This window comes from Alligator sinensis, unplaced genomic scaffold (genome assembly GCF_000455745.1).
Source record: "Alligator sinensis unplaced genomic scaffold, ASM45574v1 scaffold628_1, whole genome shotgun sequence".
In the NCBI taxonomy this organism is placed as follows: domain Eukaryota; kingdom Metazoa; phylum Chordata; order Crocodylia; family Alligatoridae; genus Alligator; species Alligator sinensis.
The window spans coordinates 1,162,471-1,180,486 of record NW_005841873.1 but is presented as its reverse complement, the minus strand read 5'-3'; the positions used below and the strand labels follow the sequence as shown (position 1 = coordinate 1,180,486).

Below are 18,016 nucleotides of genomic sequence, written 5' to 3'. Positions count from 1 at the left end.
GCGCTGCGGGCCTGCGCCCGCCTCTTCCCCGCGCTGCTGCGGCGCGGCGACTTGCTGGCCGGCGCCCTGCCCCCGGAGGACGCCCCGCTGCCCGGTCCGTGCCCCGCGGGGGGAGCCCGGGGTGGGACACCCCCTTGTCTTTTCCCACTTCAGCCCCCTGCCCCGCAAGCCCTGGGCAGGGACCCGAGGCTAAAAAGCCCGTGTGCTCGCTTTGCCCGCAGATGGCTGCAGCGCGGAGGAGCAGTACAAGATCTGGATGAGGCATCGCTACCGCAGCTGCGTCTGCTGCTTGGCCGAGCTCATGGGACACCCCTCCTTTGAGGTCAAGGTAAGCCGTTAAGACGACAGCGTGCAACGCTTTTCTCCGCTCCCCGAATGCCTTTGTGCAAACGCGCGGGATGCCTTTGTGCAAAGCCAACGCGGGAGCCCCCTCGGCCGGTCCCAGCGAATCCGGCAGGGCTTTCTCTTGAAGACAGGAAGGCGCACGGGTCCCTTCTTCCAAGAGACAAACAGGACATAAAGGGCGTCATGTTTTGTATCAACAGAGGACAACCACACTGCCCTCTATGATGGGCCACCCGAATCAAGAAGGAATTAAAAAGGAAAATCTCCTTTTTAACCTGCCTTCTCCTTTTCATCCTTTCTGAGGCTGCGGGAGTTGCCCTCAGAGATGTGGGGCGGAAAATTTTCCCGAACGGAAAATGTCAGAGATTTTATTTTTCCGTGGGAAATCTTCCGTTTCTAAACATTCATTGTTTCATTGGATTTGTTTGTAGCGATGAATGGATGCCAACACAACCTTAGGCAAGCTGTGGTAGTTTCAAAGTTGTCATTCATTTCGGAGTTGGATTGCAGGTTTTTCAGGAGATTATCCCCAGGAAGTGTGTGAGGGAGCACCTGTGTGTTTTATTGATGTGTAAACAGGAGGGTCATTACACTTGCATAATAATCCAAACCAAAAATCAAGTTATGAATTCACCTAATTGGTCAAATCAAAACTAAAGCACAGCATATCATGCACAGTTCTTTGGGTGTGCTAAAATTAGTGTCAGTGGTTTTCAGCACCTTCATTTTTTTTTCTTAAACAATGTAAGGGACGCACGTGCTATTGTGTATTGTCTTTACATTTTTACAAGCATCCCGATCAAAATAATTTCTGTCCGCATAAAGCTTTGAATTTGTTTGAAGACGATGTTTAAACCACATTAAGTGTGCTGCATTTAATTTTTTTCCTAATCAAATATTTCAGTTCAAATACTTGTTTGGCTATTGGGACATAAAATACTTGGCTATTGGGACAGAAAATTAACATGAGGGTACTTTTTTAGTTTAGTTTACTACGTGTAAGTCAAATAAACATGGTAAATCGGATCACGCTCTATTTGGGACATTGGAAAATTTTGTGGAATTTTCCCGTTCAAAATTTTCCAGAAAACCCACATCTCTGGTTGCCGTGGAGTGAGTCAGACCATAGGTCCATCTTGCCTGGTCTCCTGTTGCACGGGGTCAGAGTGGCTGCTGGCAGGGAGAGCGAGTTGGGTGGGACCAGGGATTTTTCCTCTCTCACTTCCGAGCCCCCAGCACTTGAGGTTGAGGAAGTTGTAATTCGGAGCCCGTGCCCCTCACTCCCGGTGCCCCTTTCCTCCAAGAATCCCTTGATGAATCTGACTGAACTGCCACAAAGGAGCACAGGAAAGGGAAGGTGCCATTTGTGTCGCACAAGACGAACGTCCTCGTCCATCTTCTACCGGTGTCCAACTGTGATTCACGGAAGTTTAGGGCTGGAAGGGACCTCGTGAGATCATCGGGTCCAACCGCCTACTCTGGGCAGAAAAGACTGCTGGGGTCAAATAACCCCAGCAAGGTGTGCGTCCATGGTAAATGGGTCTGCTGGAGTTGCTGTCTTCAGGGTGAGACTGGCAAGCAATAGGGTGTGCTCTTAATAATGCCTGTGCTGCCTGACGTACTAGTTTTTTTTATCCTTCCTACCCCGTGAGCCCCCTCCCCAAGACAGCACCTCTCGCACTGGTGTCTGTAGCCAGCACGCCTGCCCCCATGCTAAAGGGACCGAATCCAAGTACGATGAGCAGCTCTGAAGCATTTACTGTGTCTCTGAAAACCTTCCTTTTGTCTCCTTGAAAGGAAACGTCACTCTGCACCCTGATGAAGTTCGTGGAGGTGGAAGGGGAGTACCCGCTGGTCAAAGCGGAGTGGAAAGGCAGTTTCATTTTTCCTCGTGAGCTTTTAAAAGTAAGTTTTGGGGCTTGGGAGCTGTCACCACTGTCAGACACATTGTCATGTGCCAAGCCCAGACGGAGGGAGCCTGCGTTCATGCTCAGACTCTGAAGCAGAAAGCTTAGACACCAACTTCCTCATGTTTGGGGAAATGCTAAAGGTCTAAATTAGGTTCCAGCCAATCAAATATCTCTCCAGGGCTACTAGTGTGCATTAGATGCTGACTTGCTGCTTTTTTCTTTTTAATTAACCCCCTTTGCTAGCTGGTGGTGGAGAGCTTAATTCCCTGCGAAGAGGATTCCTCGCTCCTGATCTCACGCTTCCAGGAATATCTGGAGTATGATGATGTCCGGTACTTCGTGATGAAGGCAGTGACTGAAAATATTGGGCAAGTCATGCAGAAGACTAAGGAGGTAATGGGGTATTGCGGCCACGGTGGGCCTGGGAGACCCTCACTGTGGAAACCACCACTAGCGGACAGTGTGGGTATCGCCACCTGTACCTGGGAAGGCTCCTCTGCTGCACAGTGGTGGTATCTGAGCGCTAGGATCTAAAACAGGCAGATGTGTGTGCTAGCTTCCATGTGCTGAGACACTGCCACTCTTTTTTATTTGTCTGACCCAGTTTTGCAGAGAGCTGCCCTCAGGATTAGCTAGGACTGGCCAAAGGCGGGTCTGTGATTTAGCTTTACAGAAGCTCATTGATGAGGCTCTGGTTTCTGCTTTACCCTGACCTTTACATTTGGTCGGGGCAGAGGAAAGCTTTTGATTCTGCTGTCTCTAATGGATGAACATATAGTTAGTTTGCTTTCTCTGATGTCATCAGCAAGGTTTTTGATTTGCAGAATCAGAGATGAGACTATATAGACTATAAAACTCGAGAATGGGAGTGTTAATTAAGACCCTGCCAGTGCTGGTCTGTGCCTGGTATAACTCCAGGTCTTTGCTTTAATATTTTTGTCTAGGTAAATCCTGTCACTGCACATAAAGTGCATGAATGTGCCCTGGGATTCTTTGTATAATTAACCTCTGTACATCCTTTTCTTTCCCTTCCTAGATTCCACTGCCCGTGTACCAGCAAAATGTATTTTCCCTCATTTCATCCATTAGCATGCCGAGCAGAGAGACTGAGCTTGTCAATTTTATGGTGAAGCAAGGTTAGTTGCTATTACTGGGATGTTTTACATATAAGAGAGAAAGCATACTCAGGTTTTTACCCTGCACATCAGAGTATTGACTTCTGTTAGTATTTTCTGATACTTGTCTTTCTCCATGCTTTGAATTAGGGGATGCAGTTCTTTTTATATGCTTTTGAGAGCCCTCCACTTTTCTGCCCTGCACTGCCTCTCAGAGCCATCATTTTTAGCCACTTTTGGGGATAGTAAAAGTCTGATGGGTGGTGTGTGAGCTGGAGTAAGAAATGTCATACAGGATTTAGATGCATCAATCTGGTTCAAAATTATCAGCTCCAGACTGGCATGCGGCTGGTTTTGGTCCATTCAGTTGGCATGTTATCTTCCCTTTTCATCCACTGCTTCTTAACGCAGATGGCTTTAACAAACCGTAGCAGCTGAATAACTCAGAAGCTAAATTTATTTTCTCTATATATTAGATCAAACTGCAGCAGCAGGAGAGAGTCTTTTGCTGTTTAATTACTCTGCTTGAGCTTGCCTGGGAACACCTTGCCTCACACAGCCCCATTTAGATTTCGACTGAAATGGAACTTAAATTCACTCCATTGACAATGGCCGACTGTGATCATCAGCATGCAGCTATTTCAAAGGGAACAGCTGGGGGTGTTTTTTCTTCATTACTTGCCCTTTCAAATGAACCTTAAACTTGTTTTGCTTTCATCTTTAAACAGATCACCTGGAGGAATGGAAGGTGTCAAAGCTCAAGGTAACCCGTTGTTTGAGGGGCTGGCAAAGTTGTACCTTGTCCTGGTCAGTTCTCTGAGCTTATGGTTTGCTCATCCTTGTTTTAAGGAGCACAAGCGGGCCTTTGAGAGGATGTGGCTGGTCTTCCTGAAATACAAGGTGAGTGGTGAATTCATTTGCTGTCTCCTGTTGTTTTTTCATCTGCTGCAATTCAGGCCTGGAAATCTTTACACACCCTCTGTACAGCTTAACCCTGGAGTGGATGCTCAGAAGACAGTAGATTGAAGCAGGCAAATTCACTGTTGCCTGTGCTCTGGGATTAAATGCTGGGTGGAAGTCACCTTGCACTGCCCTGATATTTGACCTATGTATTTATTTCTCTTAATGCTCCTTTGGCACACTCTAATTTATGTCTTTCTGATTTCCCCCTAATGCATACTAGCCAGCTCTGAATACCAGGAGTTGCTCTGAGTCTGGAGCCCTGTGCAGAGCCCCCCAGATTTGGGCATGGAGCCCCATAGATTTCAGGGAGGTTCTGGTCAGTCTTCTGGAGTGACTTGAAAGATCAGGCCCATTGTTTCTAAGCCAGGCCAGATCTGTCCAATGCTTTCTGATATTTTCCCCTGGCTGCTGCAGCTCTTGATGAAATTGCTGTCCTTAGGATTCCTCCCAGCCCCCATGGTTTGAATGTCATGTTTCCTCCCTCACAGCTACCCACCAGTCTGTACAAAAAGGTTCTTATGATTCTGCATGACTCCATCCTGCCTCACATGAACGAACCCACCCTCATGATAGACTTCCTGACAGCAGCCTATGACATAGGTGGGTAGAGATGCTGGATCCTGTGCACCTCGGAGAATGACAAAGGACTGTAGGCCTAAAGCCTGAGCAGGGTAGATGTGTGCTGGTTGTGCTCCGTCTCTGTGGGAAGTGATTGAAGGAGGGACCCACGTGGCAAATCAGAAGTGCTATAATCTTTGGCTGGAAGGGGGTTGGGGCAGTTCTCAGGACCCTGGAGGGTAAGGGCAGGAAGAGTAAACCGGATATATTTCTCTGTGCTTGTTATTGTTCTCCCAAGAAATAGCTTTGTTGTATGATCCCAGCTTTAATTCATTGCCTTTGCCTTTAAGGACAAAGTTTAGAAAAAGACAGGCTGTAATGCTGTCTTAAATCAACCCCATTCAGCCCACACCACCGCAAAACAGTGCAGACTTGCAGCTGTGCTGTGTTCGGGCTCAAGATACACCACTTCCCTGTGGAGGTCCTGCTACTTCTGAGGAGATTCCCTGGACTTCTGATGCCCTTCCTGGGGCACTAGGGCAGCATGTATGCGCTTCTTTCAGCCCCGTGCCCTACTTGGGCCTGTTCTAACTATGGCTAAAGTTTTTTTTAATAACGAAGCAGGGTCGTAAGTGATCTGTGAGCCTTTGGAAATTTAGTTGGATTGCCGTCCTTTGGAATTTTACAGCCAGTTGTCACTATTTTCTTACTTCAGGGGAAGCTGTTTAGCTTTAAGTGTTTTGAATGTCATGCTCTTTCTTTAATGTTTTGCCACAGAAATGGCATAGGGAGGCTCTGTTGTTCTGAGATCTCCAGAGCAGCAGAGTCCCTGTACGCCTGAACAAGGGTACTTGTGCCTGAAAGCTTGCAAAGAACTTTGTTCCAATGTCGTTAGACCAACACAGCTACAACCAAAAACCTTGCTACAGAAATCAGTGACAACTGTCAGCTTTTGCCACATTTTTATATCTGCTTTGCTTTCTTACAGGTGGCGCGATCAGTCTTTTAGCCTTAAATGGGTTATTTGTTCTGATTCATCAGCATAACCTGTAAGTAGAAAGAATGTTGTCTTATTTAAAGGAAGGGATTTTGTTTGGATGATGTTTTGCCTGAGGTTTCTCCTTTTCACGTGCATGTGTGTGTGTGTAAAGAAAAGGGATGGAAGTGCTCTAAAATGCCCTCACTAGATGCTCAGCATGTGGGATGTTGAGCTGTTGCTAATCAGCCCTAATTTGTGGTGTTTTGTGGGGGATGGAGCCCATCATGTCATCTGGATCAGGTCTCGGGTGCTAAACTTCTGAAAACCTGGTCTAATTTTCAACGAATGCCCCAGTTTGTCTCAGGCTGTTGCCATAGAATATTGGCAATAGTTTGATGTAAAGTTAAGGTCCCTTTCTTCATGGCTGATGAAGGAGGATCATCTGTCGCAGACATTTTCTTTTCCTTAAATCTATGTTTTGGTGACCGTGCTATGCACTGTCCAGTTATTAGTCAAAAGGTGTCTCTAGCACAAAAACCTCCCCTATCACAACTGGCTGCCCTGTTGGCAGTGCTTGCAGCTTGGCCAGGGATTGATGAGATGTGAAAACTTAATTGCCTTCCTGATCCTCAGAATTGCCCTTCTAGGAAATGGCCAAGCTAGGCTTTCAGGGGTGAGAAGCTTGTGTTCTGTCTGTCACTTCTGTGCCCATTCAGTGGATCAGGGATTGGGGGCCTGATTCTGTATTGTTGCTGAGAGTAGGTGCCATCGTCACGGATATCAGGCAGTGAAGGTTCTGGTCCAAGAACTCTGGGATCCAGACCTTCCAAGCATGCAAAATTTAACTTTTCTTTTTAAAAGCCGAGCTGCAGAGAGGAACTTCCATCTCCGGTAGTTCACTCGAAAGGACCTACATGAACCAGTTCTTAGATTAGGGGTCTGGTCTGAGCAAGGCCATAATAAAAGCCAAATAAACTCCCTTATTTATGCTTCCTTTCCTTTTCTTTTTCATATAGGGAATACCCTGACTTTTACAAAAAGCTGTACAGCCTCTTGGACCCCTCCATCTACCACGTGAAGTACCGTGCCAGGTTTTTCCGTTTGATGGATTTATTTTTGTCTTCGTCGTAAGTACCTAGCATAGGATATATGCCCAGTCCTTTCCCCCTTGCTTTTCTGTCTATCCGGGGTCTGCTTTTGACCAGTCCCCTCTGAGGACCAACTGGCTATATCTTGCAAGGCTCAAGGGTCAGAGTCCTAGTTCTGGAGGAGAAAGGACTTGAGGGCACTGTTGTTTAGTCTTCCCCAACCATTTTGCATGAAGAGTTTGAGATGGTCTTTCCCATGCCCATACCAGTCTGGAAGTTTTCGTAGCCTGGATGAACTCCATGTATCTTTTTTCCTTGCTTCACTTTCAATAGGCATTTACCCGCGTATCTGGTGGCGGCGTTTATAAAGCGCCTCTCTCGGCTGGCCCTCACCGCTCCCCCCGAGGCTCTGCTCATGGTCATTCCCTTCATATGCAATCTCTTCCGGAGGCACCCAGCTTGCAAGGTTCTTGTGCACAGGCCTGGTGGGCCCGAAGGTAATTGGGAGCATGGGCAGGGGGCCTGCAGGCTTTTACAGAGCATTTGCAGGTGGGTTGGTCTGTCAGCTGAGGAAGGGGAAGTCCCAGCTCCGTTCTGCGTCCTGGGCCTTGACAGTCCATCTGTCCTTTGTCACCAGGACTGTACTCCACTCAGGCTTTCCTCAGGCTTCCTGTGGCCATCTGCCTCTTAGCCTTTCTGCTGAAGTGCAGAGTGCCCCTGGCACCTCTTTCAGTCTCTCTATTTGCTACTGTGCCTTGAAGCCCTACATGTGGCTTCCTGCATGGCCCATGGCTAGCAGCTGCCATAGTGACCTATGTAGTGACTACTCGGTCTGGTACAAAAGGGCCTGTGATCTGCAGTAGGCATAGAGTGGTGCCCATGCATCCCAAGGCCTTGTGCTCTGCTGCCATTTGAGGACCTGAATGTTTATTTTAAAAAGGGCAGATTAGTGTAGGTGCCAAAGGCTGATGGAGGAGCTCAGTCATCAGATCCCTGTCTCTTAGATTGTACTTTTGAGTCTGCGAGAACAGCTTTCTCTAAGCCAGTGCTTGTCACTACTGGCATCCTTGTTATCAGCCTGTCCCCAGTTTAAACAGCATTGACCCATGTGAGGTGACAGGACAGAACAGCACGTGACTCCCATCTTCACTCTGAGCCATCGTGGCTTCTCACCTCTGTTTCCCTGCCAGCCACCTTCTGGACTTAGTCATTTCATTCTGAAGATTTGGGACCAAGGCACTGTGCGGTCTGCTGGTTGCAACTAGGCAGGCATCCCCTTAAATCACAGGTGTCAGCCCCAGCAGGTTGGGTAGGCAATCCTGAGCTTTTTGATTGCTTCCTTTCTCTCTGCCTTGAGGGCTTGGGTATCATCTTGTGGGGAGGTTTGTTAGTTGTGCATTATAGATGTTCCTTTTTCTCTGTCTCAGATCTGTTGGAAGATCCCTATGTCATGGAGGAAGAAGAGCCGTCTGAAAGCAGAGCTCTGGAGAGCTCCCTCTGGGAGCTGCAGGTGAGTCTCACCACTAGCCTGAGTGGTCCAGGACACCACCCTTCCCACTAGCCATGTGCTGTGCACTCCTGTTCCCCTTGTTCTTTCTATTGTGTGACTTCACACTGGGAAACGCCACTTTCATAGTTTCATAGTTGGTAGGGTCGGAAGGGACCTGGGCAGGTCATCAAATCCAACCCCCTGCCATGGCAGGAAAAAGTACTGGGGTCAAACGACCTCAGCAAGGTGTTCATCCAGCCTCCTCTTAAAGACCCCCAGGGTAGGAGCCAGCACCACTTCTCTTGGAAGTTGGTTCCAGATCCCAGCCGCCCTGACTGTGAAGTAGCGCTTCCTGATGTCTAGCTTGAATCTACCCTCTGCCAGCTTGTGACCGTTATTTCTAGTCACTCCTGGTAGTGCTCAGAGGAACAGGGACTCCCCCAATGCCTGCTGGTCCCCTCTGACTAGTTTGTAACAGGCCACTAGATCCCCCCTCAGCCTTCTCTTGTGGAGGCTGAGCAGGTTCAGGTTCCTTAGCCTTTCTTCGTAGGGCCTGCCCTGCTGCCCCCTGATCATGCGGGTGGCCCTCCTCTGGACCCGCTCCAAGTTGTCCACATCCCTCCTGAAGCACGGCGTCCAGAACTGGACGCAGTACTCCAACTGTGGCCTGACCAGTGTCGCATAGAGGGGGAGGATCACCTCCTTGGACCTGCTTGAGATGCACCTTTGGATGCCTGACAAGGTGTGTTTGGCCTTCCTGACCACGTCCCCACACTGTTGGCTCATGTGCATTTTGGCATCACTAACGATTCCAAGATCCTTGTCTGCCTCTGCACTGACGAGAAGGGAGTTCCCCAGCCTTTAGGTGTGCCGCTGGTTCTTCCTCCTCAGGTGCAGCACCTTGCACTTGTCAGTGTTGAAACCCATCCTGTTCTCATCCGCCCACCCCTGTAACCTGTCTAGGTCCAATTGCAGCCTATTCCTCCCTTCTAGCATGCCCACATCCCCCCATACCCCCCCTTACTTTAAGGCACGTAAGTATGGGTAGCACCCTTTGAAATGAGGTGACTTCCTGGCTAGTATCCAACCTGTGCAAAGACAGAAGAGAACTGGATTGGTGTCATCCTCTGTGTCCTGTTCTTGATGTTTCAGGCTCTTCAGAACCATTATTACCCTGATGTGGCCAAAGCAGCTGCCATTGTGAATCAGTCACTGTCAGAGATGGAGGATGACATATCGGGGCTCCTGGAGCTGTCTACTGATGAGGTAGGTTTGCTTTGTGCATGCGTCTGTGAATAATACGGGAGCCAGGGTGATCCTTTCCTGGTGGGTCTAACAGGCTGATCTGCCAGGAGGAGTGTGGTGGGGCTGGAGGACTGCCAGTGAATTTACAAGTTGGCTTGTTACCAGTCTATCAGTTTGCTGGTTCTAGTTTGTCCCAGAGAAATCCCACCCCTGCTCTCGTATTGAAGCATCTTTTTGCTGCTGCTTTGCGGTGCCAAGTGCAGGTGTCCTGTACAGAACTTTGAGCACCACATTGGCCCCATGTTAGGGCCTAAATGATGCTTGGTGTCTTTGTGCTGGGATGAATTTTGCCTTGCTTGGCACCTGCCCCATCTGACATGGTACCACCTTGCTCTCTGGGCTGCAGGATGAGAGGTGCAGTTCTCTCCAACCAATACCTGCCTCCAGGCAGCCTCCACAAAATAAAGCAAAGGCCTAGAAAATCCACCCCCCCCCCCTCTTTTTCCTGGTCCAGGTGTGCAGGGAATTGGTGTTGGCAGAAAAAAATTTCACAGCAGGTTTTTACAGATGCCAGCACCTCATGTGATCTCTTCTTTTACAGCTTTTTGATAGAGAAGTAATGAAAAACACCACCGACGTGCCTCTGGAGTTCGAACAAGCGAGAGGGCTGTTTGGCAAAAAGAATGACATATTTGCAGAGCATTTTGCGCTGGACTGATGTTGCACGTTCCCTGGCTGGTCGGTAGCAAACAGGCTCCTATGGCTGCCCAGCTCTGCTTGTTCATGTGGGACTTTCTGGAGTTTTGGGCTTTAAAATAATTCCAGGTAATGGCTGGACTACCCAACAGGGGTTGGTACTTACTTTGGTGGCCTTTGTCAGCAGCTCTGAATGGACTCTTACTCCTTGTTCCCAAAACAGGCGCAGTTTTTCACATTGACTGACTTTTGGGTTTTATTGCCACCCCGGCCTGGAGTTAGTAAACACTTTTTCTATGGGCCAATGTTTCTGTGACTCAAGATTCAGTCTGTGCTCTTGCTCCTTTCTCTGAAGTGTCTGCTACTGGATGCAGTCAGTGCTGGGGTGGATTTACATGGATCTGCTGGGAATACAGCCTTTTACCTGGCACGCAAGGGGGAGGGCAAGTAGAAGGGTTTCTTTCCAGATTTTTAGGTCTAGATCCTGCCTTGAAGGATCCCAGTTCACTTGAGAATTGTCCGGTGATCTCAAAGTCTTGCAAAGTCTTGTGGGTGATGTTAAAGTCTCCATCTGTTTTACAACCTCACCTAGGCTGGAACCAGCCTAATCAAAGCAATAATAAACATTTCCACTCACTGTGTTGGCTCTTATACTCAGAGGTTAAAAGGAGATTTGTCAAGAGCAGCAGTTAACAAGGCACATCAAGAAACTTGCTCTATTACATGCTATCAGTGTTAATCAGACCAAATTCTTGCAGTACAATTCCTCTGCTCAGTACAATTTTGTTTTAGCAGAAAACCATGACTGGCTAAATGTCACCTGCTTTGAAAATGAGTATAATCTTGGTGATTGCTCAGAGCTAAATACCCAGTTGAAGAGCAGTGGGAAGCAGTCATTCTCTGGCAGCCCTCTTCCCTGATTGACTTTCCAGAACGGTTTGAAGTTGGTTAAACATAGCGCCATTTATAACCATTTATAAATGGTGTGGATTAGGAAATGTGGCCACTGCAGGAATAGCTGTGTTCCTCTTACTGTTGAAATAAAATCGTTTTTGCAGTTGGATGTAGCTAGTTTTGAATGCTGTAGAATGGTTTGGTAAAGAGCAGGCTTGGGCATTGCCAGAAGAGAGGCAGACGTTTCCATCAGCTTTCAGCTTGTGCTTTGGAAGACAGTGAGCGCTCAGCTGCAGATCCAGCTAAATATTAGCAAGCAGTTTCACTGATTGCATTGTTTGTGTCCTCAAGGCAGTTGTATCTCAATGAGCAGCTCATTTTCTGTTAATTTTAGCTCCATCTTATAAAGGATAAGAAACTGGATGAGTGTTTCTGCCACAAGAAATGGATGGTAAAGTCTAGGAGAGCTCATTTTGGGCTGGGGTGGGAGGACAGTGCAAGAAGTTCAGGAGAAGAAGGCAGCCTGGCAGTTTGTGGCTTAAGGGCATCTGGTTTTGTCTCCTCCAGGCATTCGGAGGGTCACATATGAAGTAGTAAATGACCGGGGGCCATGTGCATGGATTAAACGGATGACTTCTGGATGCAGCTGTGGGAGCGGTGCTGAGCTCTTGGAGGGCAGAGCTGGACCTGTGTTCCGGGCTTGTTTGCCCTCCAGCAGTTCTGCTGTATTAGCTTCCGATAATCTCCCGAAGTATTTGCTGAGGGGGTTTGGGGAGCTCCACCTCCAGGTCCTATTGAAATACAGTGTTCTTAGGCCCCCTTAGAAAGCCCCAGTTTTCACTCTGTAAAGGCAGGTTATACTCCTATTCTCCAGTCCAGTCTGCTTGGCTTTTTCTTCCTGTCTTTCGGTGTGTGGGGTGGGGAGGAGCAGTGTGTCACAGTGGTAGCCTATGATTTTGCAGGCCTGGGTTCAAGATCCCCTCCCAACCTCAGTTTTTGACCTGTAAAATGTACTTTTCTATCTATCATCTAAACCCAGCACTCTTTTCTATGCAGGCGGTCGGACTCGATCTATTGAGGTCCCTTCCGACCCTAGCATCTATGAATCTCATTGGGAGGTTGTAAGAATAAAGCTTGTGAGCTGCTCAGGTGCTGTGGTAACAGGCCTGTAGACCCACATCTGGGCCCTGAACTGTGTTTCCTTCCCTCTTTGCCACAAGGTGTTGTGGATCAGTTTTAAAACCACGGGGCTTTCTGTAGAGACTGAACGCTTCTCTCAGGACTCCCAATCCCTTCCTATCCTGACTTTGTCTTGACATTCTCATTAATTTGCACATGAAGATGAATGCTGTGCAGCCATTTAAATTTAATTGCAAAGCCTAATCATGCCTTCCTCTAATCGATCACAGTATTAAACAGGAGAGTCTTTATTAGTTGGGAGTAATATCTTCAGTGGTAACTAGAGAAGCAGGAGATGATGGCAAATATCAGGAAATCTAGTGTGAGAATATATTAAAGGACAGCCATTATTTATGAAAGTTTCTAATATGACCTCTGTGGCTCAAAACACTGGAGGGTGCAAGAAAAATGGATTTTATCCACATTCCTAACAAGTTTTCTGCTCATCAATTTATAATAAAACTTACAGCTGTTGGAGACCTCCAGGCGTTTTCCTGCCTCAGCACCTTAGTGGAGAAAATTTAAGAGTTTGTACCAGTATAACTATTTCAGTTCCTATCCTGTGGGTCTGAAGGAGGCTTATACAGTATAGGTTATATAGTACAGTATAGATTATATAGTATAGGTTATTCTTTCCTATATTTTATTCCAGTTGAACAGTGTGTCCATACTGTAACATTGGCTGTATGTCTGTACAGAGCCCAGCACAATACAATCCTGGCTCATGAGCCAGGGCTTTTTTGGGTTCTTTGGGGACACGAATACATAGTTAGCATGGTAAAACTTGTGTGTATAGACAAAAAGTCGGACCCTGAACTAGGGGGAAAGGGTCTATGTGGTTGGTACTTGGTGTGATCCATTGCCACAAAAGAAGGATAGATCATTCTCCTTGCTCTTTTTTAAGACTAAGGTAGACAGATGTAGAGTTTGCAGGCAGGGCGACTTTACCTTTAGATGCCATCCAAATGCCTAAATGATGGAACAGGATCTGACCCAAGGTGACCAGGCTTGGATATCAGCTGATAACAGTTTTTGCTGTCTTGCAAAGGGACATCAGGTCTTTTGAGGGATGAAAATGCCTCATCAAGATCTTTCCGGAGGAGGGTAGGCCATGTGAGGTCAGGTCTTTTCTTCTTCATTTGGGTTTGGTGAGACTTTCCCACTAGGGCACTGGCTTCCTGTCTGAGCCTTGTGAATTCAACTTCTCTGGATGCCCGCTCACCACACTGGGTGGGTAGAGGGGTTCAGCAATGCTTGTAGGCTGAGGCACTGTTAAGCTCTGTATGGCCTCCATGTGGACTGTCACATGGGCCGTTTCATGCCTTTTTCCTTCAAAAAGTGGTTTGGAAAAGGAAGGGGAACAGAGGCATCTGGAAACTTGAACCAGCAGCCTCCCCAGAGCAACAGACACCTCAGATGAGCTGTCTTGCCATCCCCAAGACTCTTGCCTTGCTCCTGTGCACCATGGCCCAGCTACTGGTGACATGAGGAAGCCGTTAAGTGGCACCCACGTCTCCTTCCTGGGACTGATTGTTTTAAGCCTCATCAAAGCAGCAGCGTATCCTGTGAGACTCCTTGTATCCCCGGTTGTGTGGCCTCCCACTTACCCTTTCCTTTTTGCCCTTTCTGTGAAGGAAGCACTGTGAGAACAGTATTGAGTTGCTTCCCGGTAGGCAGAGCTGTGCGAAACAGCTTTTTTGTTCTGGTTTTGGATTCGGCCGTTTCAGAGGACAGCGATTTGTTTCTGTGTTTTGGATTGCTGTTCTGTTTCGATTGGGCCGAATCTGTTTGAGTTTCGGCGCTGATTTGGAGATTCGGATCAGCTGGGGAGAGGCAGGCACTGCCGGGCGGCTGCAGGTTCTCCCACAGCTCCTCCGGCTGTGCCTGTCTCTGCCCTGGCGGGGGAGCTGCGGGAGAAAGCCCCCGTGGCTGTCCTGCCCAACCCCAGCCTCCCAGCACTTTACAAGGAGGGCTGCGGGGCTGTGCTGGACTATTCCCAGGGGGGTGCCTCTGAAACTTTTTGGATGGCTTCATTTTGGAGCCTTTCGGTTTCAGATTCGGTGTTTTGGGCGCCAAAACACCTCCAAAACGAAACAGCTGCCCAAATTTCACACAGCCCTACCAGTAGGTGTCTTGAGGGAAGAGGTCTATGCATGGCGTCCCTACCAGTCTGAGGTAGGAGCCCAAACCCAAGGGCTTTAGTTTTGCCTGAAATTTGTTAAGCCACTCTCAAGCTGCAAGCGGCTCACAGCTTGTTGAGGCCTAGATTTAGGAACGTCCTTACACAGTTTACTCCTGGCCATATTTTTGACTGGCCTAGTTGTCCATAAGCAGTATCGCTATTGTGTATAGAAATCCCAGCTGTGGACTTACGCTACGTGGCTTACAAGGACAGAAAAGTCATTCTGTAAGCTCCTCGGGACAAGGACGAGCCCAGAAATTCAACCGTGTACAGACACCTGACTTTCTTCATTGGGAGTTAAATGCTTAAATAAGTTGAAGACTCTCACCTTAAAACACTTAGCTAGGCATTGTTCCAGGGCTGAGGACATCGATAACAAATGTCCCCACCCATCCAAGGCCCATCTTGTCCTTGAAAAGATCTTGTCCAACCCTTCATGAAGCTTTTATCTTGAAGGCCTCCCTCCCCATGGGAGGCATTGGAAAATCAGAAGTTATAAATATTAAAAGTTTTTGCTGTGGCATCTGCAGTCACTGAGCAAACCTTATCATGCTGCACACACGCTGCTGCTACAGCTCCACAGGTCTCCGCAGACTAAAGATTATAGATGCTTTAATCATACTATGTATTAACTGGAAGGGAAGATTGAAGGACCAGGCAGAGAGGGGCATAAATCACTCCTGCTATTATTTGATTTTTATCAAACTTTTTTTTCTTTACATAGCACAAAAGGCACCTTTATGAAAACACAACTTATAGCAGCCTCCCCTCCCTTCCTGCCCCGTTCCCAAATCAGAATAGCCGATAAGTTGTGTTTGTGTATCTGTATATACTGCCTTTAGCTTATTTTCCTAAACTTTCATTCATTTAAAGGCCATAAATACCAAAGCCATTCCAACCTGCAGATACATGCAGTTCACCAGAAACTCGAGAGATTTTTCTCTCTTGCTAGTTAAAATCCAAGTGACTGGCGTTGGTGTGTTTTTCTGTTAATCTACTTGAATTTTTTTTTCTTTTTTTAAAAGATCTTTATTGTTTTTTAATTAAAAACCATAACTAGCAAGAAGGGAAAAGTGCATGTGCCAGCTGAAGGCATGGGGCAGGGTTGGTGTTGGCTATGTGCAACCATGGAGCAGCAGGAAAAAAGAAATGTTTACTGATCTCTCTAAATTGGGAGCTTTCAGAACAATTTGGTGCCTGCAAAGCAAGGGCATGTGGTTAGGATGCTGTTTGACGAGCCTTTTCTGGCCTGGAGAAAGTGAATGCATCTAGCAAAGGTCTGTGCTTGGTGCCACTTTCACTTAAGTTGTCCAAAGATGAGGTAGTTTGGTATAAGTTTGATGCTTCGACCCAGTCTGTATTACCCACATCATTACAGGCATCTAGAAACAAGGTCGAGGAAGACTGAGCTCGGCTATGAAGTGTCCAAGTGGAGCTGCATGCTCTAGGTATTTTATAAATCGCGTGGAAGCTTCTTCTTACTCCTCACAGCTGCCAATGGCTTTACTTCTTGAAAAATAAATCATAGGATTGGGAGAAACTGGAGTAGACTCGGCACTTTTTTTTTTCCCCACAATGTTACCAGTTCCCAGGGAAATGGGGAAACCAGGTCCGAAATTTCTCTGACTTCAGAGTTGTGCCTCTGGTTCTCTCAAGAACCACGCAAGGGGCCTGTCATACCCACGATTTTACCTTCAGGCTTCAGCTGGGCAGGAGGAGGAGAGCAAGCTCTCTGACCTTCCTCTTACGCCCCAGGCTGTGTGTTGCCTAGATGACAAGATCTATGGTTCCCAGACGAAAGCAGGCCTGCTAAAACCAGACGCTGCCTAGGTAATTTACAGCTGAACTCAGGCACATAAGGAAAACAGCACATCCATACGACTAACGCCCACCTTTACTAGCACTAAGATCAACTGGGGCCTATCAGACGAGAAGACTGACGGCTGTGGCTGAGCCAGGCGTCTGTCCCCGAGACATTGTGAAAATGTTGATCGTTTTTCCAAGCTGCGCTGGGAATAGGAACCGTGACCCAGCTGATTACTTTCCATGCAAAGCTTCAGTTTGGACAAATCAGCTTTTTCTGACTGTGAAACCTATTCTGCCAGGCACTGTTGGCAATCACAAAGGGCAGGGTCAGTCCCTAGGTGTCCCCATTAAGAAATAAAAAAAATGGTAGCCCCAGATCAAATCCCCACCCAGAAATGTGAGATAACTGAATTGAGCCATCTGGAGGCTCGTGAGCAGAATTTCTCCGCTCGCAAGCGTCTCGTGCATTAACCAAGCAGAGCAAGGGCAGTTGACCATAACCCATATAATAAATTAACAAGGGAGAAGGCTAGCCTGAGGTCCTGGCAATAGCTCTACCTGGGCCTCCCCTCGCAGCTGGTAGTTGCTGCTAAGGTAGTCAGCCAAGAGCCACCCTTCACTCACAGTTCATTATCCAAGCTCAGAGGGACTCTGCTACCTATCCAAGTTGGATCAACTGCTTGGAAGAGAGGATGTTCCCTGGAGTGCATCCCCAAGGCTGCTCTGCTTTTGGCAGCTTCTGCTCAGGCAAATGTCCCCATGCTTGGTCTGCCGCTCCATGCCATCCACATTGTGCTTGCTTCCCTGCAGCTTAGGTCTGCAGGCTGCCTCAACAGCACCGTTCCAGCTCCACAGAGGAGCAGTGGTAGCATGATGAGTCTTTATCATAAAAGGACACGGGAAGAAGACTTTCCCCCATTATAATGCTTTTTCCTCTTTTATCCATCATTGAAGCCTGCAGCTTTGGGTGCTGTGAAAGCGACTTCTTTCACTTAGTCATGTTTGGGATTGGATGGATGTTTTCTCCAGCTCCTACTCCAAAACTCAATGATATTTTAAGCAAATTGTCCTAAACTGTCACATAACAGGCATGTATCTAATAGGCACATGAATAGCACTTAGCCCTTCACATCAGTTCCCCTTGTGCAGCTCCACAGGTGCCAGAAGCAGTCTCCCTTCTCCACCAGTCCTCTGTTGAACTAGAGATCTCTAGCAGCTCTTGGCCCTGAGATATTTATGGCCAGCTCCTTGCTCTTTTAAGACATCAGGCTTACAACTGAAAAACATTGGGTTTTTTTGCAGATGTCTGGCCAGCTCTAGTTGTCACCTGTCAGTGAATTTTTAAAGCTTTTGCTGTTGCACGAGAGATACCTAATATTTCTCTCTCTCTCGGGAAAACCTTTTTAATTGGACAGCTGAGTGGCCTATCCTTGGATTATTATTGACATGTTAAAAATGCCTACCAGCATTGGTAGTTAGTGTCACTGGGGATAGGCTGCTGAGGCCAGTGATTGACATGACACACATGGTATTTGCTACCTTCTCAGCCCTAGGGATCCTTTTGGCT

The 18,016-nt window shown here is 47.6% G+C and overlaps 1 protein-coding gene across 1 annotated transcript; it reads left to right on the top strand.

The window, feature by feature from the left end:
* The first annotated feature begins 6 nt into the window (after positions 1-6).
* NOC4L (nucleolar complex associated 4 homolog) lies at positions 7-11,026 on the top strand. The gene is made up of 14 exons (XM_006017085.3): positions 7-94; positions 222-328; positions 2,143-2,250; positions 2,499-2,648; positions 3,292-3,391; positions 4,099-4,133; positions 4,220-4,270; positions 4,822-4,933; positions 5,880-5,940; positions 6,887-6,997; positions 7,292-7,455; positions 8,386-8,468; positions 9,600-9,713; positions 10,294-11,026. The coding sequence occupies exons 2-14, from the start codon at positions 257-259 to the stop codon at positions 10,408-10,410; spliced, it is 1,278 nt and encodes a 425-aa protein (XP_006017147.2). The 5' UTR covers positions 7-94; positions 222-256; the 3' UTR covers positions 10,411-11,026.
* Positions 11,027-18,016: the final 6,990 nt, after the last annotated feature.